Consider the following 17,420-nt stretch of genomic DNA (forward strand, 5'->3'; position numbering starts at 1 on the left):
TAATAAAGTACAGTTCCTCTGCATGATATATGTTACAACCTGTTATGCTGGATATTGCATTGCTTTGAAACTGCATTACTCTCTACCTACACCGATCAGATCTTTCTTTTAGAGGAACTACTTATGAACCAGAAAGTGTCTTCACATCATTCAGAAATTATACATATGCTCATGCACTTTATCAGTAGCTGACAGAATGGGGATGGCAAAATTAGTCAGTCATGTTCATTCAATCTCACATAAAGACCTGCTTTTCACTATACCTTAAAATTGACAATAAATGCCAGTCGTCTCTTCTTGCCCCATTACTGCATCCAGACATAGCTAGTAATGCTTAAAAGAGATGTATCTTCATCTTAACTGCTTTTAAATTCTAGCTTCATTCTCTCTTTATTCTGCATATACTGTTGTTCTCCTCTGCCTGCATCTAAAACACTCTAATATTCTCTTTTTCTGAAGTGTATGATTACAGTGACTCATATTTTTTTCATATGGAATAAAAATTCTAAAACAAACAAACAAACAAATCAACCAAATGCAGTTGGCTTATTGACCCGTAACTGTTTCAGTTCAAATCTCATCCCTGACGGGAAAATGGGGAGTAATGGGTGGATTTGACTTTGGGGAATGTGCACCCTGAGGTGTGGTGAGAATCTGAATGCTGGAAACTGCCTCTTGCAGGCCATGGTGAGCTTGAGCCCAGGTCTACTCCAGCACCCAGAACTCGGGGAGCTGCTTGCAGCTGCTCCAGGAAAGCAGCACTAACAAGAACGAACCCCAATTTCATGGCACCACAGCAGAATCTGGGGAACTTGCAGTTCATCAGAAATTAATTTAGAAATGTGATTTTGATCCACTATGGACTGAAGCCAAATTTAACAAGAACATTTCTATCAAATTGGAAAAGTGGTGTTTCTGCAAGCTCCACTTAAAATACTTTATATTACTTCTTCTTTAAACAGAGATTATAAATGTCCTCTTCTGCTCCTGAAGACCAGTCTCCTCCGTTTATTCATAAAAAAAAATGAAGGGCAAGTATTAAAGAGGAAGAGTCGTCACCCAGCTTGCTTTGTCAAGTGTTATAATATGAAATTAAGGAGCTCCCTCCCCCCAGTCCAAGATGGAAAGGCACATGGTAATGATGTGCCCCACATTTGTGTGGGCAGCAAAGCTGGTGCTGAGTTCAATTAAACACCAGCCACAAACAGTCACTATAGATGTTGTGCTGCAGGTTAAAATATTATCTGTGTTCAGTAGCCTTCAAAAAGGCAAACTGTGTTAAGAACTCTTATGAAGCGAACTAAGAAAAAAATACAAAACATCACAAGGCTGTTCAGTGTCTTCACTACTGCACACAGGACTGGTTCCTCCCCTTCCATTTCAAAAGCGAGACAGTAGAACTGAAAAGATGTGGCACAACTTCTGAATGAGGCAAAATTAACTATCTTGCAAGTCTTAGCCACAGTGAAGAAAACAGTGTAGTAAGAAATTGACAGATTTCTAAATTCGCAACTGACAAGGAAAGGAGCAACAGGGAATTGTTATGTACTAATTCTCATAACGCTTGAACTGCTAATGCTATTAAGGAGAGGATTTAAAATACACAAAAGGATCTACTTTTTCACACAGCAGTTATATCACAGAATTCATTGCCACCAGGTGTTGTGTAAGCTAATCTAAAAGGATTCAAAAAGCAACCAGTTACATTCATACAACAAAAGTCCATTCGGTGCTCCTAAGCAGAAAGTTTGAGCACCAATACTCCAGAACAAAGTCCCCAAGCCACAGAAAACTGAAAATAGGAAAGATGTACCTGGGGATTAATCCATCCACATTCACCAGTTCTTACATTCTCTACACGAACGTCTAATACTTACTGTTGTTGGTGAGAAGATGCGAGATTTGATGATCTGTTCAGGATGTTCTTATATTCAAACAGATTTCACTGAGATGTTCAGGAAACTGAAGCCATGAAAGTATCTATGTAAAAAGATATAATGGTATGTCAGAACACAGTCAGGTGATAGGCTGTTTATCTTTACTGAACAGTTCAGAGAACCACCAACTTTTAAAAGAGGTGACTGTTATTTGAGCAGCAAGTACAGTTGCAACCATCTTTCCTATGCCTGTTTTTTGCTTGCTCTGAGTAAACAATTTAAAGGCAAAAAGTTTACAGATATATGTTGTCTTTGGGTAAAAGCTTGCAGATGTATATTGTCTTAAGCAAAATACGTTCATTTATGACACAAGCACACAAACAAGAAATATACATCAAGACTATACTGGGGACTAACTATAACACCCAGGCAATCTGTTCATGCCCTGTGATGTGCGAAGAAATTGACAACTTCTATATCTTTGGAGAAGAAATCCTCCCCATCATGACCGGTCATTCAAAACTCACATTGAAAACAAGTTGCTAGAGAACTAAAGTAAATGTATGGGATGAAACTGACAATCCCAATTATAAAACCACTTCACTGACCTCATTGTTTTCATTATACCCAGGGAGCTGAGATTCCCGTTCAATGCCCTGCACAAGCACTATTTGCAGACAGTCTTGCAATGCTTCTTGGCAAGCACCTTCATACAGTTAATATCCTCCTGAGGCAGCTTTAATGGATGTGATCGTTCCTTGGCTTTTCATCAACTGACTTGGTCTTTCTCGAGAAGTGAAGCCAAGGGTCCCCCATATGCTGTGCCCCAATGGGCTGTGTCTGTGCACACTCTGGGCTCCTCCAGCCGTGCTCCTGGGCGGCATTTATTGCAGAAATCCCTATCAGGGCCTGCAGGAGGAATCCGGAGAGTTCACCCAAATTCACCGCAGTCAATAACACCACGACCAGTGAACAGTCGTGAAGAGAGAATGCTTCTCTTTAACGAGTTCCTTGCAATAAAAGCAGGGTATTTTAGATCTTATTATAGCCAGACGTGACTTTTACACCTGTGTTCTGTGCTTTAACCAGCTGTTTGCACGGACTGTTCTCCCTCCGGTGAGTCGCGGGCTGCGGGTCAAGTTGTTGCCCACAGGCTGGGTGCTGCAGTGGTGTGAGGGCAGGTCAGAGCCGGGCTGAACTGGCACCCCGAGCCAAGGAGGGCACAAAGCCTGGGCTTTAACAGGGTGTGACTTCGTGGCTCGCACGACGCGGCCAGGCTCGGCTGGGCCCGGCTCGGCTCGGCTCGGCTCGGCTCGGCCCGCTCCGCCGCCGGCCCCTCAGGCAAAGCCGCAGAACTACAATTCCCATCAGGCGTTGCGCGCAGAGCCAGCGCCCCTCACCGGAGACTAAAGTTCCCAGCAGGCCCCGCGGCCGGCCGGCTGGAGGCTCCCAGCAGCCCTTACGGGATGGCCCGGCCTCCCCGGCCCGCCCCGCCGGCAGGAAGACTACATCTCCCAGCAGGCCGTGCGGCCCCGAGACGCTCCATTTCCGGGAGCGGCGCCGCGTCCCTCGTTCGGCAGAGGCGGCGGCTGCCCGGAGCGGGCCTGGCTCGGCGGCGCGGCGGCGGCTGCCCGGAGCGTGGCGAGCGGGGCCTTCAGGGGCCAGCGGCGGAGGGCAGCGAGGCCGGGGAGGTCTCCAGGCGGTCGGCGCCATGCTGAACATGTGGAAAGTGCGGGAGCTGGTGGACAAGGCGTGAGTACGGCGGGGCGCGGGCGGGCAGGGCGGGGGGCCCGGGGCGGCTCGGTTGTGGCCCCTCAGCCGGGCCCGTGCTCCCCCGCCCCCCTCACAACATGGCCGCTGCCCCTCCCCCTGCTGAGGTGGCTGCCTCACACCCACTCCGTGCCCGGCTCACTCCCTTCCCGCTCCCTCCTGACCCTGCTCCCCCCGTCCCTGTCCGATGCGGCCCCGGCCCGTCCTCCCGGTGCCGCTTCGGCCTCGCCGCCAGGCAAGGGCAGCTTTCCAGGGAGTCTGTGGCCTTCCCATTATGGCTGGCTGCTTTCCCGCCCCTCTCGGGCTCGTCTGGGCCCTTCCGGCTCTTGGCGAGCTGTGTTTCTTCTTTGGGTACCCCCTTCCCTGCTGGGGTCCCAGGGAGTGTGTGTCCCTTTTGGTACATGAGCCTTTAAAACCTGGATCGGCTCCTGCCGTGGCCCCCGGGCCCGTCAGGAAGGAGCAGACAAGTCACTCGGAAAGTAGGAAGGGAGTGGAGAACCACCTGTACATCAGGACATTTTCAGAGTGCTTCCAAAGTCGCCACACGCTCTCTAAATGTTTTCCTCCTCCCTCAGGACAGGTCCCTACAGCAGTTGCCATTGAATCCCCACCTCTGGGCTTTTCAGAGGTGGATCATGGTAGAGGGGTGAAATGCTGTGTCCCACTCCTTAAACACTTACATAGTTCAGATACTTGAGAGTTTATTTCCTTGGCTAGAACCTGCAAACTTGGCTAATGTGTTGGCTGTCACGATCACTGTGTTGCAGCTTGAGAACATGACGCTATTGTTGTGTTTCTCAACCATGACGTGAGAAAAACAATTTTTTCGCCACCTTAAATTATCTTTAGGGGCAAACTTGGGCCACTTTTCCATGTGTTGTGGACTAATTATAATAATAGTCTGCAGATTAATACATGCCAAATGAGATTACGTGAACTAATAGTTTTGTCTCGCCTTAGAAGTTGAATAGCAAGTTGTTCAAAGTTGAAGTTCCATTTTGAACATTTTTCACTGTTGTTTCTCCAAACAGTTTTTAAACTGACCTGCTTTGTATGTAGACTTAAAGACAGGAAACTGAAGAGAAATGGCAGCTCATTCATGATAAGCAAGTGTTTTGCTTGTGGTGCTGTATACCAGACTGACACTTTTCTAGGCTAAGAACCAGACAACATTTAAAAACCACCAAGACTTCCATCCTGTTTACTTTTTATAGCTTCCTGCATGCAAAGTCAGCCCTTGCTAAAGTAGTTTTAATAATGTGACAAGTGATATATATATATAGCAGGACAACACAAATAGCCCTGTCTTGAGTTCCAGAACCTCAAAGGACACTTTCAGGGAAATCAGGTTTTTGCTTGTGTACTTTTATTTATGTAGGATTCACAATCACTATAGCATTGTCACTGTTTTTAAAATGTTTACTTTTAAGGATATTTTGCAAGTTATTAAGCCAAACAGTTCATCAAAGTCTGATTTGGAAAAGACATTCAATTTTCAAACCAGGTGCAAGAAGTGGACATTTCAAATAATAAAAAATGGGTTTTCTTAATAAACTCCAGTTTCTGGGAATAACATTATCCAAATAAAATAGATTGTGTATTTAAAAAGAAAAAGTGGGAGAGAAGTGGAGCTTGCAGGGTAAATAATATTTAGAGGCATCAAAATCAATAGTCCCATTGTATGTGGTGCAGAGTTGTCATAATGTCTTCTGTCTTAATGCCATGACTTACAGAACTCTCTGCAGAAGAGGCTAAGTGATGTTATCTGCATCGTAAATAACTGCTGATGCTGTGGCAGAAACATACTGAACTTTAACAAGAAAATCTCTCCTTAAAAGAGGAATATGATTATATGGGGATTTTGAAAATGTGCAAGTAGCTTGAAATTTTGCTACTTCAGACATCGATAACTTTATAGTGATTGTTAGCTCTGCATTTTGGTTTCATATTCAGCTGATACTTATCTTAGAATTTCAGCTTACTTGTCTGCTTTTTTTTAACCTTATTTGGGCTTCAGGTGGCTGAGAGCTTTGTGAGGTCAGAGATTTTTTTTTTAAGGTGGAGCACTTGTATTGAACAATTTTCTGATTTTTTTGGTGTGTGAAAGTTCAATAAGCGATGATATGTAGTTAAGCTACTATTAATTTTATTTTTTTCCAATGTCTGCTGGTTACTTTAACATCAAAAAACTGAAGTAAAAATGGTAGCCTCTTAAAATTCTTCAAAGTTTTGGAACTTACAAAGAAGTTATCAACTACAAAATACACAGTAAAAATTCAAGTTTATATTTGGTATGTTGAAGTATTTGATATTTATATTTTCTTTGTTGTGACAGAAGTTGAGCAGTCAAGTTCATTAGGTTGACTCTGTATCTCTTTACACTAGAATCACCTCTCTAGCATTTTCTGGTAACTCAAAAGTATGGCTCTGCATACTTTTGTCCATAAGACAGTTATTTTTGATACTGAACGGTGGTCATATTATATATGAAATTTAGGAAGACTATGTGATAGGGTATTAGGTTTGGACTATTTAACATGTGAAAAGATACTTTGTTATGTGTCGGTTCTCCCTTTTGTTAACTTCATTGTTCTTAGTTGCTGATGTAACTCTCATTTCTTAAATTTTAAGTGCCTTGATTAGTTACCATTGAACAGTAAACCCTTGTTCCTGATTGGGCATTGCCAATAAGTTTGGGGCTTAAACCAAATAACTAATAAAGCATGTCTGTGCCTAGTACAATTTGCTTGTCCTAAGCTTTATTCTTGCAGTATCTAAATGAATGTCAAACTTCTTTCACCCTCCAATTTCTTCCCAGGTACTGCAATGTGTGTGAGAGTTCTTCAAATGTGTGGAATTATATTGAGTTTCTGTTTAGCTTGTACTGCAGAAGGTGTCTAAATTTAATTATTTCTTCTGGAATAAGTTCTTTTTTCACGTTATTTTATGATGTCAATAAATTAACTTCAGAAGGCAGCTTTTCACTAATTTTTTTTTTTAGATGTTCACTTGCATGGGTTCTTTTTCCTCAGTAGGTCAAAACTGAATTGGAAAATAAACTGTATAAATGCAGCCCTCTGTGCTCAACTTATTTGCTCTACAAGAGTAAGCTTAGTTTAAATGGCAGAGGTTTCTGATGGCTCAAGTCCAGGGTGGTTCTGGATACAAAGTTTGTGAGTCAGGTGGCATTTCTGAGTCACTCCTGAAGTAATGTCGGAGATTTGATTCTATTCTGTCCTAGACTTAGGTCTGTGGTAGAAATATGTAGCCTAAGCATTATATGCAAGAGTTGGCCAATTTTTCTGACCTAACGAGCTGCGTAACAACATCTTAACATGACAGAGTGCAGAGACACCCGTCGCATGCTTCAGATAGCTGGTGGGAGTATGAGCCCCGAGATTGTTTGGCGGGTGGGGAGGATCCTGGGCACCACTGCTCTGCTGCACTGTGGCCCTGCCGCTTGGGCTCTGCATGATCTGGTGACAGCAGCCCCAGATGTTCTGCGGCTCCCGTAGCAGGGGGGGTCAGGTCACCCCATCCTGCTCCCAAACAGGCCAGTAGTTGCGATGAAACTTGAGGGAAAGTGTTGCATTTGCACTGCTTGTGAGCTGCGTGAGACTCAGGATCTGTGGGCCGGCCAGTACTGTGCAGCAGCTTATATGAGAAATGTCATATTTTTATCAGTATAGATGCATCTGTACTTTGATAATAAAACCATCAAAGGGTCCAAACAAGTATCTCCTGACTGTGTCATAACAAAACTGGCAAATGTCTTGTGGTCCCTACGATACAGTTCTGGAGTCCTGGCTGTGGAAATCTAGATTATGGTGCAACTTGGTAACTTCCTTCTTTAATCTTATAAGACAAGTATATGTTGTGCTTTCTGTTCCCTGTGAAATTTTGAGGTGAAATTTTAAAACACCCTGGCTTTTTCAAAAGAAAACAGGTATAAAGAAAGCCTGTTAAAACAGTTTTTAACTTGGCTGAAGCAGAAAGGTTTTAGCTTGGCCTTGTGGCCGAGTTCAAAAACCAGGCTGCCATATCCCTCTAGTTTTGTTGAATTTTCTTGAAACAGAATCTGCTGATTCTTATTTTCCTGAAAAGTTACTAAATGTTGTTATCCTAGCACTAGGTTTTTTTGGTTTAGAGCAGAAGGCAGAATTTGTGCATGTATAATTAACAAGGCTAGTCGAACTCCTCATAGCAATAATTCCTCTCAATATGTCATTCTAATTTAACACTTTTGCTACCCAGTTTCTGTCACAGACATGTAGGACGTGCAGTAAATAGGGTGGAAGACCTTCGGACCCATTGAGATTAGATTGCTGCCTGTGTAACAATGTTATGAGATTTTACAGCCACTTTCTTTAAAATTTCATTACCATTCTTAGCTTTTGTGATCTTCTTCAGGTATGACCAGAACGTGAGTGAGCTCATTTTAAGCACCTTCCACACATCAAAGAGTAAGAAACAGTCTAATTAAAAATGTGGTGAAGGTGGCAGATCTGTATGTAGTAAGGATGGTATAATCCAAATGTTCAGTTGAATTGGTTAAGGTGGGTGAGATAGTTGTCACTGAGTTTTTTAGTTTCTTGAGTGTATACTTAAAAAGAAGAGGAGAGTCTGTAAATTTCCTCCCAGTATTAGGATTATGACTTTGCCATCCTCCTGTTTTTTCCTATTCCCTGCCCAGTTCAGTTGTTGGTCAACCTGAGTCCTGCCTGCTTTGCTCTTAGACACACCTTCCTAGTGACCCAGCAGGAATGTATTTCCACTCCCTCATGTTGTGAGGAGGGAGGTGAAGCATTATAGAGCCATATTTTCATAGATTTTGCAGGCTTGATGAGTTACCCAAGTATGTAATATTTTTAGCTGTTTTTAAATCGACAGCAAATGATCTTGTTTGGGACTGTAATGCTTGTACGGTTACTAAATGCTAGACGCATTTATAACACTTGAGCATTTATTTGTAGAGTTAGACACTAGTGTACTCTGTTCTTTCTTGTTTTATGTATATTCAAGGAGGAAGGATTTTTAGTGTTAGTGAAAAAGGATTAAAGAAGCTGCTGTCATCAGGTCCAATACAACCAGGTGAAAGAGAAGTTCCTTTAGTTAATAAGCAGCAGGTTTTCTTTAGCACTTCTAATTGTACAGGCTGTAAAGAGAAGGATAAATTATGGGTAAAATAGAGTGAATTACTGCTTCAATTGTCATTGTAATTCCTTGCTGTTGTAGCCTAAAGCATAGCATGTAAATTAGACCTTGCACTTCAGCTGAGGAGTAGAGGTTTCTGGACAACCCCTGCTCCACAGATGAGGAAAACTGAAAAGGTAATTGCGTCAGGTAAACCAAGTCACAGCAAGTTGATAACAGTTAAAACTGTGGGTTTGCCGACTTCCAGTCTCATGTTGTTATCTGCTAGCTCATGCTATGTCTTCGTTATACTTATTAATATGGTTAATGCGTACCAGTAATTTACCCTACAATGATATGGCTTACAGTTAAAATTCAATTGCTTGTTGCTTGTAGTATGCTCGTGTTTGACCAACGTATAGGCAGAATGCTACTTATACTCATCTGGGGGTTTTAAATCCTCTTGCCTAACTACCTTATTTTTTCAATGTGCCAGTAATTGTTATTGTTTATGGGCGATTTTCTTATGGTTCATGGAATTGTCCACCCAGACTATTGAGCTCTTCTATAATGAAGTGCTGTTTGCAGGATTAGTAATAGCAGGCATTATGGTAAATGATCCGTCATATGATATATCCAGCAAAAAGGTAAATAACTGTCTAACACTAGTGTGTTGCTATCTGACCTTCCCGTAAACTCCCTTGCTCCAGTTCCGGGATCATTTAGTTTTCTTTATATTTAAGATTGATTTTGGTTTGCATAAGCAAGATCTTCAGAGCAGTGAACACTTCCATTGCTTTATGTAAGGGACAGTTAACCCTCACTGCATGAATTGCCCTCCTATTGCTGCTTAAGAGATGTCCTGCTGATAACTGCTTTAAGAAGAGCGTTTCGTATCATTATTACAAGGAAGGTGATGATTATTATCTCCAGCCCTATGAGGACTTGTCCTCTGCCTGGTTACCAGAGAATGAGACAGAGAAGAAATAGTCTTGGGAATGCAAAGTAAGGCTGTATTTGAAACACATCATTTGACTCCGCGGCAGTATGCGGCTGGGTCTCCCAAGCACTTGTTGCAGCACTTATTTCTTAGGGATTTCCTCCTTCCTTTAAAAAACTTCCAAAAAAGTTGCTGGTTTTAATAAGGAATAAAAATAGTTATAGTCTTTGGGCCATGTAATTTAGTGTTGGTGATAAGCATCTTTGAAAGTGTTATGCTCTGTTATCTCATGTACTTAGATATGTCATTCTCCTGTTTGAATATTCAACTGGTGGAGTAATCAAAAGTAGGTAAACGTTACAAGCTGAAGGGTATATTCGGAGTTCGCATAAGGCAGAATCACAGAATCATCATCAAGTCCGACCATAACCTAACCTAACTCTAGCACTAAACCATGTCCCTAAGAACCTCATCTAAACGCCTTTTAAACAGCTCCAGGGGAAAAAAAGGATTGGGGAAACTCCCACCAGTGTGGACCAAACACACAAGTTTCGTTAACAAACCACATCAAGTGGTGCTTTTGTTAGTGCTCTTTCAAATTGCCATTATACACCCTATGAAAGCTAACAATAGTTTGTATTACATTACATAAGGTGTTGGTCTTATGTATTTTCAGAGAATCTAAATGATGTTTGGATGTGTGATAACTTCTGTGTCCTTGAATTATTTTTAAAACGTAGCTTTGCATCGCCTTGCCAGAAATAAGACTACATCTTCTGCTTGGGAAGTAAATGGAGCTTGTCAAACCAAAGAGCTTTAGCTGCATCACTGTGTAACTGTGGTCAAAAGGATCCAGGTGCTTAGCTGAGCTCTGTGCTACTTTCTCTTGGTTGCATTGCCAGCTAGTGCATGATAAAATATTGGCTGCTTTGCATAATTATTTTATATACAAGGAATAATTACTTCCAAAACATTGTGCAAATGCCTAACACACTGCTGCTTTCTCTCCTGCCTGTTTCAAGGTGCAACTCTAAGCATTGCATTGGTCCTAAAACACAGTATTAAAATTCTGATTCTTCTATCTCATATCTACCTCTGTTCATTTAAAGTTTTCAATAACAGTGTTAGAAAAAAACTATTCATTACTTATTTATTCCTGCATCATGTGCTGTGTAAGTAAGGTGGTTTCAGTTGCCGTTCGGGAGCCGGATAGAGGAGCAGATCCAATTGGAAGCTTTCTCTCTTTCTTTCTCTGTCTCCCAAAAGGAATTTGTAGGTTATTTGTTTTTAAGTTAGATTAGTTTCCTAGACTCGTTTGCTATACAACTGCACCAGCATTTGTATCGCATTTCTGAGGAAGTGGTGCTGAGTTGGGAGGGGAGTGGAGAGAGAGAGTTAAAGCTGGTATAAGCAGAGGATATGGGAACATGTGGCTGAATCTCCCCTTGTAGTTGCCCTGAAGTCTCAAACATCATCAGCACTATCACAACTATGAAAACATAACCTAACCCATGAAATCTTTGGTTGTAGTTTCACAGCGTCAGCGTGGGCTGGTGGTGAGAGGTTTTGCAGCCTTCGTCTGCCACAGATGGCATGTTTCTCCTCTCCTCCTTTGGCTGGCACTAACATACTTTCTGCTTGATGAGAGAATCTCTCAGGCTAACCAGTTGTTTTTGACAATTTAATTCTTCACTGGATCCATTCCCCAGTGCAGTTAACTCCATGGTCACACAAATATTTGTACTGGCATGAAGGAAGGAATGGTGTTTGGGTAAGAAGGAGGGCAAGGTACAGGTTCAGTGTTTGAAGTGCACCCTTAGTGTGTGGTTTCACAACAGATTGACGAATTTCAAGATTATTCTTCCACTAAAAGAGAATGTCCCACTTTTATACCTGATCATTCACTGTCTTTGCCTTCCTTACGCTGCCACTGTGTAGTTCAGGATTTGCTTGTGCTGTCTTGCTGACAGAGCTGAGAAAACCCCAAGCTTTTAGGGTTTGGAGCTGATTTGGCTGTGTGCTGTATAAGCAGCTGCTTCTGGCCTCGCAAGCCCTTGTGTTGATAAGGGAAAGGACAGGCAGATTGGATGGGGACCCTTTTTTAACGCGGATACGTTTTTGCGTAACTTTATGTATTATCTGAAACTGCACCGTATATGGTTTGTTAGCTACAAAACTGCTCTAAACCATCACAAATCTGAGTTACAAGTTCAAATTTCTCAAGGTTGCTCTTCTATGTTGTGGATCACTGCTTCAGGCTCCTGAGCTGACCTTCCAATGTTTGTACCACTGTTGTGTTGGGGATGTGCATCAATATGTCTAATTCCACTCCTTGGTTCTAAATTTGGGAGGAGAGATATAGACTGAAATAGATAGTTGTATATCCTGTATGGTGCTCCTTTGAATGATTCAGTCTGGAAGTGACCTCAAGATCCAAAAGGTATTCATATGAGAGATGCTTTCAATTAAATTTAAAAGCACAGCTAATTATATTAGAACTACTGGTGGTGTCTATTTCAGTTATTATAGAGTGGTGAGAGTAGTATTCTAAGTAGACTGTTATTTTAAATGTATTAAATCTTTTCAGATGTATTTGGTTTGCCACTAAAAATGAAACTAATATGACAACATCAGTATTATTAGTATGTTGTAAGGAAGATACATCAAAGCTGTTGCATTCTTCCCTCCCCTCATCCAGCTAGTGTGTCCTGTTCTAACCAGTTAAATATTGACTGCATGCTTAATAGATATTAACTGGTTCATTTGGGATACAATTAGGAATATTAGTGTATATTCAACTTGTTTAATGAGACTGACCTGCATTTTTTTTGTAATCTGTTGTAATAATAATGAGCCCTATTGGGAGTTAAGGAGTATGTGGTTTGTTTTTTTTTCTCTGCTCCATTCTGACTCATAACAATAAATGTTTTTCTTGTTAGTTGCTCTCCCCATCTTGTCAAGCTGTTTAGAAACATTCTAATGTACATTACAGACTGTTCAGTGTTTCCTCTCAAGACTTAACTTCAGTAAACAAGCACATCCCTATGTGGTTCTGGGGAGGTGTGTGTTTTGTGTTCTATGAGACTAGTCAGGTTGTTTCTCAAGTCTATTTTTAACATAAAGAGAAGGAAAAGGGTTTGGATAACCTTAGATAATTTTATTGGAGTTGCAGTGGGTGACCGCATCTTCTGAAAAATAAATTACGTCCTTCGTAACTTACATCTGCAAACAGAGCCGATACCTTAATGATTGCTGTCACTTTTAATTATTCATTGTTTTGACAATGATTTAATTAGCTATTCCTCCATCTGATCAAGCAAAGAGAGGAGGGGGAAAAAAAAATGCCTCTATTCAAAGGTGTGTATTGTCTAAAGGAGTTAACTTCTAGCACAGTGGTTTCTCTCTCCTTGCTGCCAAACAGATAATGCATATCTTGAGACAGCTGAAAACTTAGGGCTAATAAACTTCTAATTGGAAAGTGGAGTCTCTTACCCTTTAGGGTAAAACTGCCAGCATCATGTTGTCGTTACTTACACAGTAACTTCTGTAGCTGCAGAAATTAGTTCATAAAAATCCAGTAATCTTATTATTAGTGAGTAAATAAATAAATTGTTCCTTTATTGAACCATAGTGAAATTAGTTTGTTGTAAATACACAGTGTAGTTTGAAATTATCATCTGTATCTGGGCAGGAACTAGAAACTGGGTCTCTGAGACAAATGAAACAGCTCTTGTTACTTTTTTAGGACATAAGTTACTTGATCTCCTGGAGGAACCAGTTTAACAAATGATACCTATGAAAGGAGGGGAAACATCATCATCCTCCACAAATAAACACGGCTTGGCATTTTGAAAGTTAATTTGTATTTAATTTGCCAGACTCATTCCACAACAGAACACTTACTTTGAGGAAAAATGCATGTTTGTGAACTTGTGGGGTTTTTAGTTTGCCGAGCTACCCTTTTTATTTCATGTGAGATACCAATTTGAAAATTGTAATGAAATAACGAATATTAATAACATTGATACCATTTGGAGTAAGTGGAGTATTATGATGTGTTCTTACTGCTGGTGCCCATTTTTGGATACTCAGCTGCAAACAGCTGTAGGACACTCTGCTTTTAACTATCGACCAAAGTTACTTCGTCCCGCTGCTTAATACAGTAGTAGAAGGATTTCTAGGTTGTGACCTGCCTTCAGAGAAAACTGAATGACAAAAGAAAATAGGTTTTAAGCTAATCTAGTCTATTTAGGATTATGACTACTGCTTGTTATTCTTAGATACACTTGTAGCAGGAAAGAAACATAATTCAGGGTCATTAAGGGATGAACAATCTGAAGTAGGATTTTAGTTTTTTTCTAAACCAATTTTTTTTGTTGTTAATTTACTGGCTAGAGTGTAATAAGCTGAAAATGAAGTGATTGTGCTGTTCCTAGGAACCGCATTTGGATTGATTTAAATTCTGTACAAGTATTTTTTTCTCAGTGTGTTCTTGGAACAGTGTTTGCTTTCCTCATGCACTTTTTTTCCCTTCCCCTTGTAGCAATTACACTGGTGTGGTTTAGTGAAAAACTTCAGTTTTCTCTTTCTAAAGACTCACCTGAAACCAAAGTTTTGTTTATGACAAATAAGACTAAAACATCATATCCCAGTAATATATCTAGAAGACACAGCAAATAGTAATAAAACTTGACAGGGCAAGAGGCAGAGGGCACAAATTAAAACACATCATCTTGCATGTCTGCGACCACAAGAGCTCTTTACAGAACACTAATGAATATCAGCCAGAATACATCAAATGAAAGTGGACTGAGAAGGTACAACAGCCCTGGATTTCCTAATGCTCAGTTTTTGGGGAAAAAAAAACACTGTTTCAGCCAGTGGAAATACTGTGAGTGACACAAGTGACTGGTGCAGCCCTTCTGTAGTATTTCATTATTGTTTCATGTGCCATGAGCCTTGTCTATAATTCTTGTATCAGTTAAACTATTCTCATGTGCTTTTGATTATATATGGTGTATTTATCCCATTTAACAAGATGTTACAGAAGAAATAGTGGGGAAATGGCTGATTGTCCGAACTGATGGTCAGCGTAACTTTGTTGTGATTGTACTAAACTATCTTAATCAGGAGATGGCAACTAATTTAATGGAGGGAAGGCCTCCAGTCAGTAAAGGGCAAAATAGATCTTAGATCTATTAGTACAAGATGTATATCTTTTACAAAATGTACCCATCTTGGTATAAGACAGATTTTAGAAGACTGAAGAATAAGGTTGGACCTGGAATATATTTCTTTCAGAAAATTTTGGATAAATCTGTTCTGTCAGTGTCCTATTTTAAAAGAGTTTGGTTGGCAGGACTCTGTTATAGGCCAAGCGTAAAATAACACAAGCATGGCTTAACGGAGGAGCAATGTCTTAGAGAGCACTTTTTCAGGTCAAATTAACAAACTGTGTCAATTAGTCAGTCCCAACAAACTGAAAATTCAGGACTAAAGGTGTGAAGGCAGAGCAAGAACAGGCTCAGGACTGTATTGCTTGAAATCCAACCACCCCCTGCGCGTGGGGGAGAGGTGACGTGGGCAGGAAATGTGAGAGCAATGGGTGACTTCATGTGTCCTATGTAGGTTAGATGCACATTGCATCAGTGCCTTATCCTGAGAACAGGACACATTTAGATGATCAGTTCACCAAAGAGCTAGTCAAAAGGGCAGTAGTAGTAAGGCCTGGACTTGAGCCTGAGCTGTGCATTGATTCTGATTCAGGATGTTACTGTCAGAGCCACTCCAAATAGTGAACATAAAGCACTTGGATTAAAGTCTTCTTGTGAGCAACAGAAGCATATAGAAAAAAAGGATTGGGGGGAAAAAAAAGGTTCCAAGGGCCTGCTGAAGAATGAATTCCTTGCAGGTATGGAGGTAAAAAAATGCTATATTGGTAGCTCATAACATTACTGTTATCACTTCTTGAAGACGATGAAAAAAACATCATTGGTGAAAAGGATGAAGACTGTAAGAACAGATTTTTGTGAAGCTGATCAGCTTCTCTGTAGTGACATCAGTGTTCATTTTCTGATTTTAATTATTTTCAGGAAATAAAAGTCCTGGAATCCAGTGTTGAGGTTGTGGGATTTTTGCAAACAGCAACAACTGTAGAATTCATTGCAGTGTGTTTAGAAATAAGATCAATAAATGATAATGCAGTTCACTTTAAAAAAACAAAGATGAAGATGATAGTCTCAAGTGTCTCCCTCTCTCCCACTGAACGCCTCCTGCGTAGCAATTGCACTGAAAGACACTTGAATAAATGAAGGAAAACAACTGGTTATGAGCCTGCAATTTGGTAACTGTGTAAGCTGTTGCCTCCTCTTCCTTTCTCCTACTCTGAAAAGTGCAGTGCAGCTTCTGCCTCAGTCTTAAGATGTTTCCCAGGACACAAGACTGTATAAATTGGCAGCTGAAGGTTTTCTTGTTTAGTTGCTTCAACCTGCTGCTTGGACCATACTAGATTCTGTTGTTGATGAGCTACATGTCTCAGGCTTCCTTATCTGATATGACGTGAATGCTTTGGAACATCACGGATGAAATGTGAAGCTGTACAGAGTCATAGCTCTGTAGTTGAAAGCAGAAGGAAACTGCAGGCCCTTCAAAGCTGGTCTGGGTGTTAGGGACTGTGTGCGACTTGTATTGTGAAAGTCGAGGGTGTTGGAGGAGCTGGCAGGAATTAGAGCCCTCGGACGGGCTGGAGGGAACAAGGGTGGTGCATTCGGAGCGGGACTCCACCCTGCTCTTGTACCCTTGCCTGTGGATGTGATCGGAGAAGACCCTGTAACAGGTGCTTGCTGTTGATGTAGGGTAGTTATCTGTACTCAGGTTTATTCCTCTCAAAAGGCTTGCAGAAGATGACTGATACTGTGAAGTACCGGGCTGCATGGGACGTCACAGTTCCAAAGTGATTATACAGTAGCAGAGAATGATCAGTTTGTATTAAAAGCTTCAGTGCCTGCATTGTTCAAACTTTGATCAGCCCTCCCTAGTGGAACAGCTAGCATGTGTTTAGAGTAATGCTTAATTTGTAAAAAATTTGGAATTAGGGCAATGTTTTAATGGTACTCAGCTTGTGATGAAGGGATAGTTGAAACCACAAAGATCATTGAGCATGGGCCATGAATGTTAGGGGTGCATAGCTTTGACAACATTAAACTCCATATTATTGCATGTGATTATTCTGTCAACACCAAATACTCTCAGTTGACGAATATTTGAAGCAGTTCTTTGTCTAAGGAAAGTTTAGATTATTTAGAGTTCAGTGAATTAGTAGAACTGAACAGGTCTGTGCCATTCATAGCTGTAATAACTACCAGGCTATGTTCCTGCTTTTCAGGGTAAAATCTCTAACTGTTCAGCTAACATACTCCAAGCATGTATAGAATCATGAGGAGGTTTCCTTAACCAGTCATTGCATTACTGCAAACTCAAAACTGTTACATGGACCTCAGTGGTGCCAGAAGCTCCTAGTGTGAAGTTATTTGTTGAACACATTTCACATAAATAGTGAATGAATAGTTACAAATATAATAGCTCAGAATTACAGAAATTACAGAGGTGGGCTTATCAAAGGAGTATGTGAAGATACTAATAGCACAGCTCTTTTGACGCTCTTAAAACTTAAGGTTTGTTTTGGGAATAGGAGACACATT

At 41.0% G+C, this 17,420-nt stretch overlaps 1 protein-coding gene across 1 annotated transcript in view; it reads left to right on the plus strand.

The window, feature by feature from the left end:
* Positions 1 to 3,443: 3,443 nt before the first annotated feature.
* Positions 3,444 to 17,420, plus strand: part of CLINT1 (clathrin interactor 1) — a 48,795-nt gene continuing 34,818 nt past the window's right edge. The window contains exon 1 of the mRNA XM_080353282.1: positions 3,444 to 3,629. Within this exon, the coding sequence (XP_080209408.1) occupies positions 3,589 to 3,629 (41 nt within the window). The 5' untranslated portion in view covers positions 3,444 to 3,588. The remainder of the gene's footprint in view (positions 3,630 to 17,420) is intronic.

This window comes from Nesoenas mayeri (genome assembly GCF_963082525.1).
Source record: "Nesoenas mayeri genome assembly, chromosome: 14".
Lineage (NCBI taxonomy): Eukaryota > Metazoa > Chordata > Aves > Columbiformes > Columbidae > Nesoenas > Nesoenas mayeri.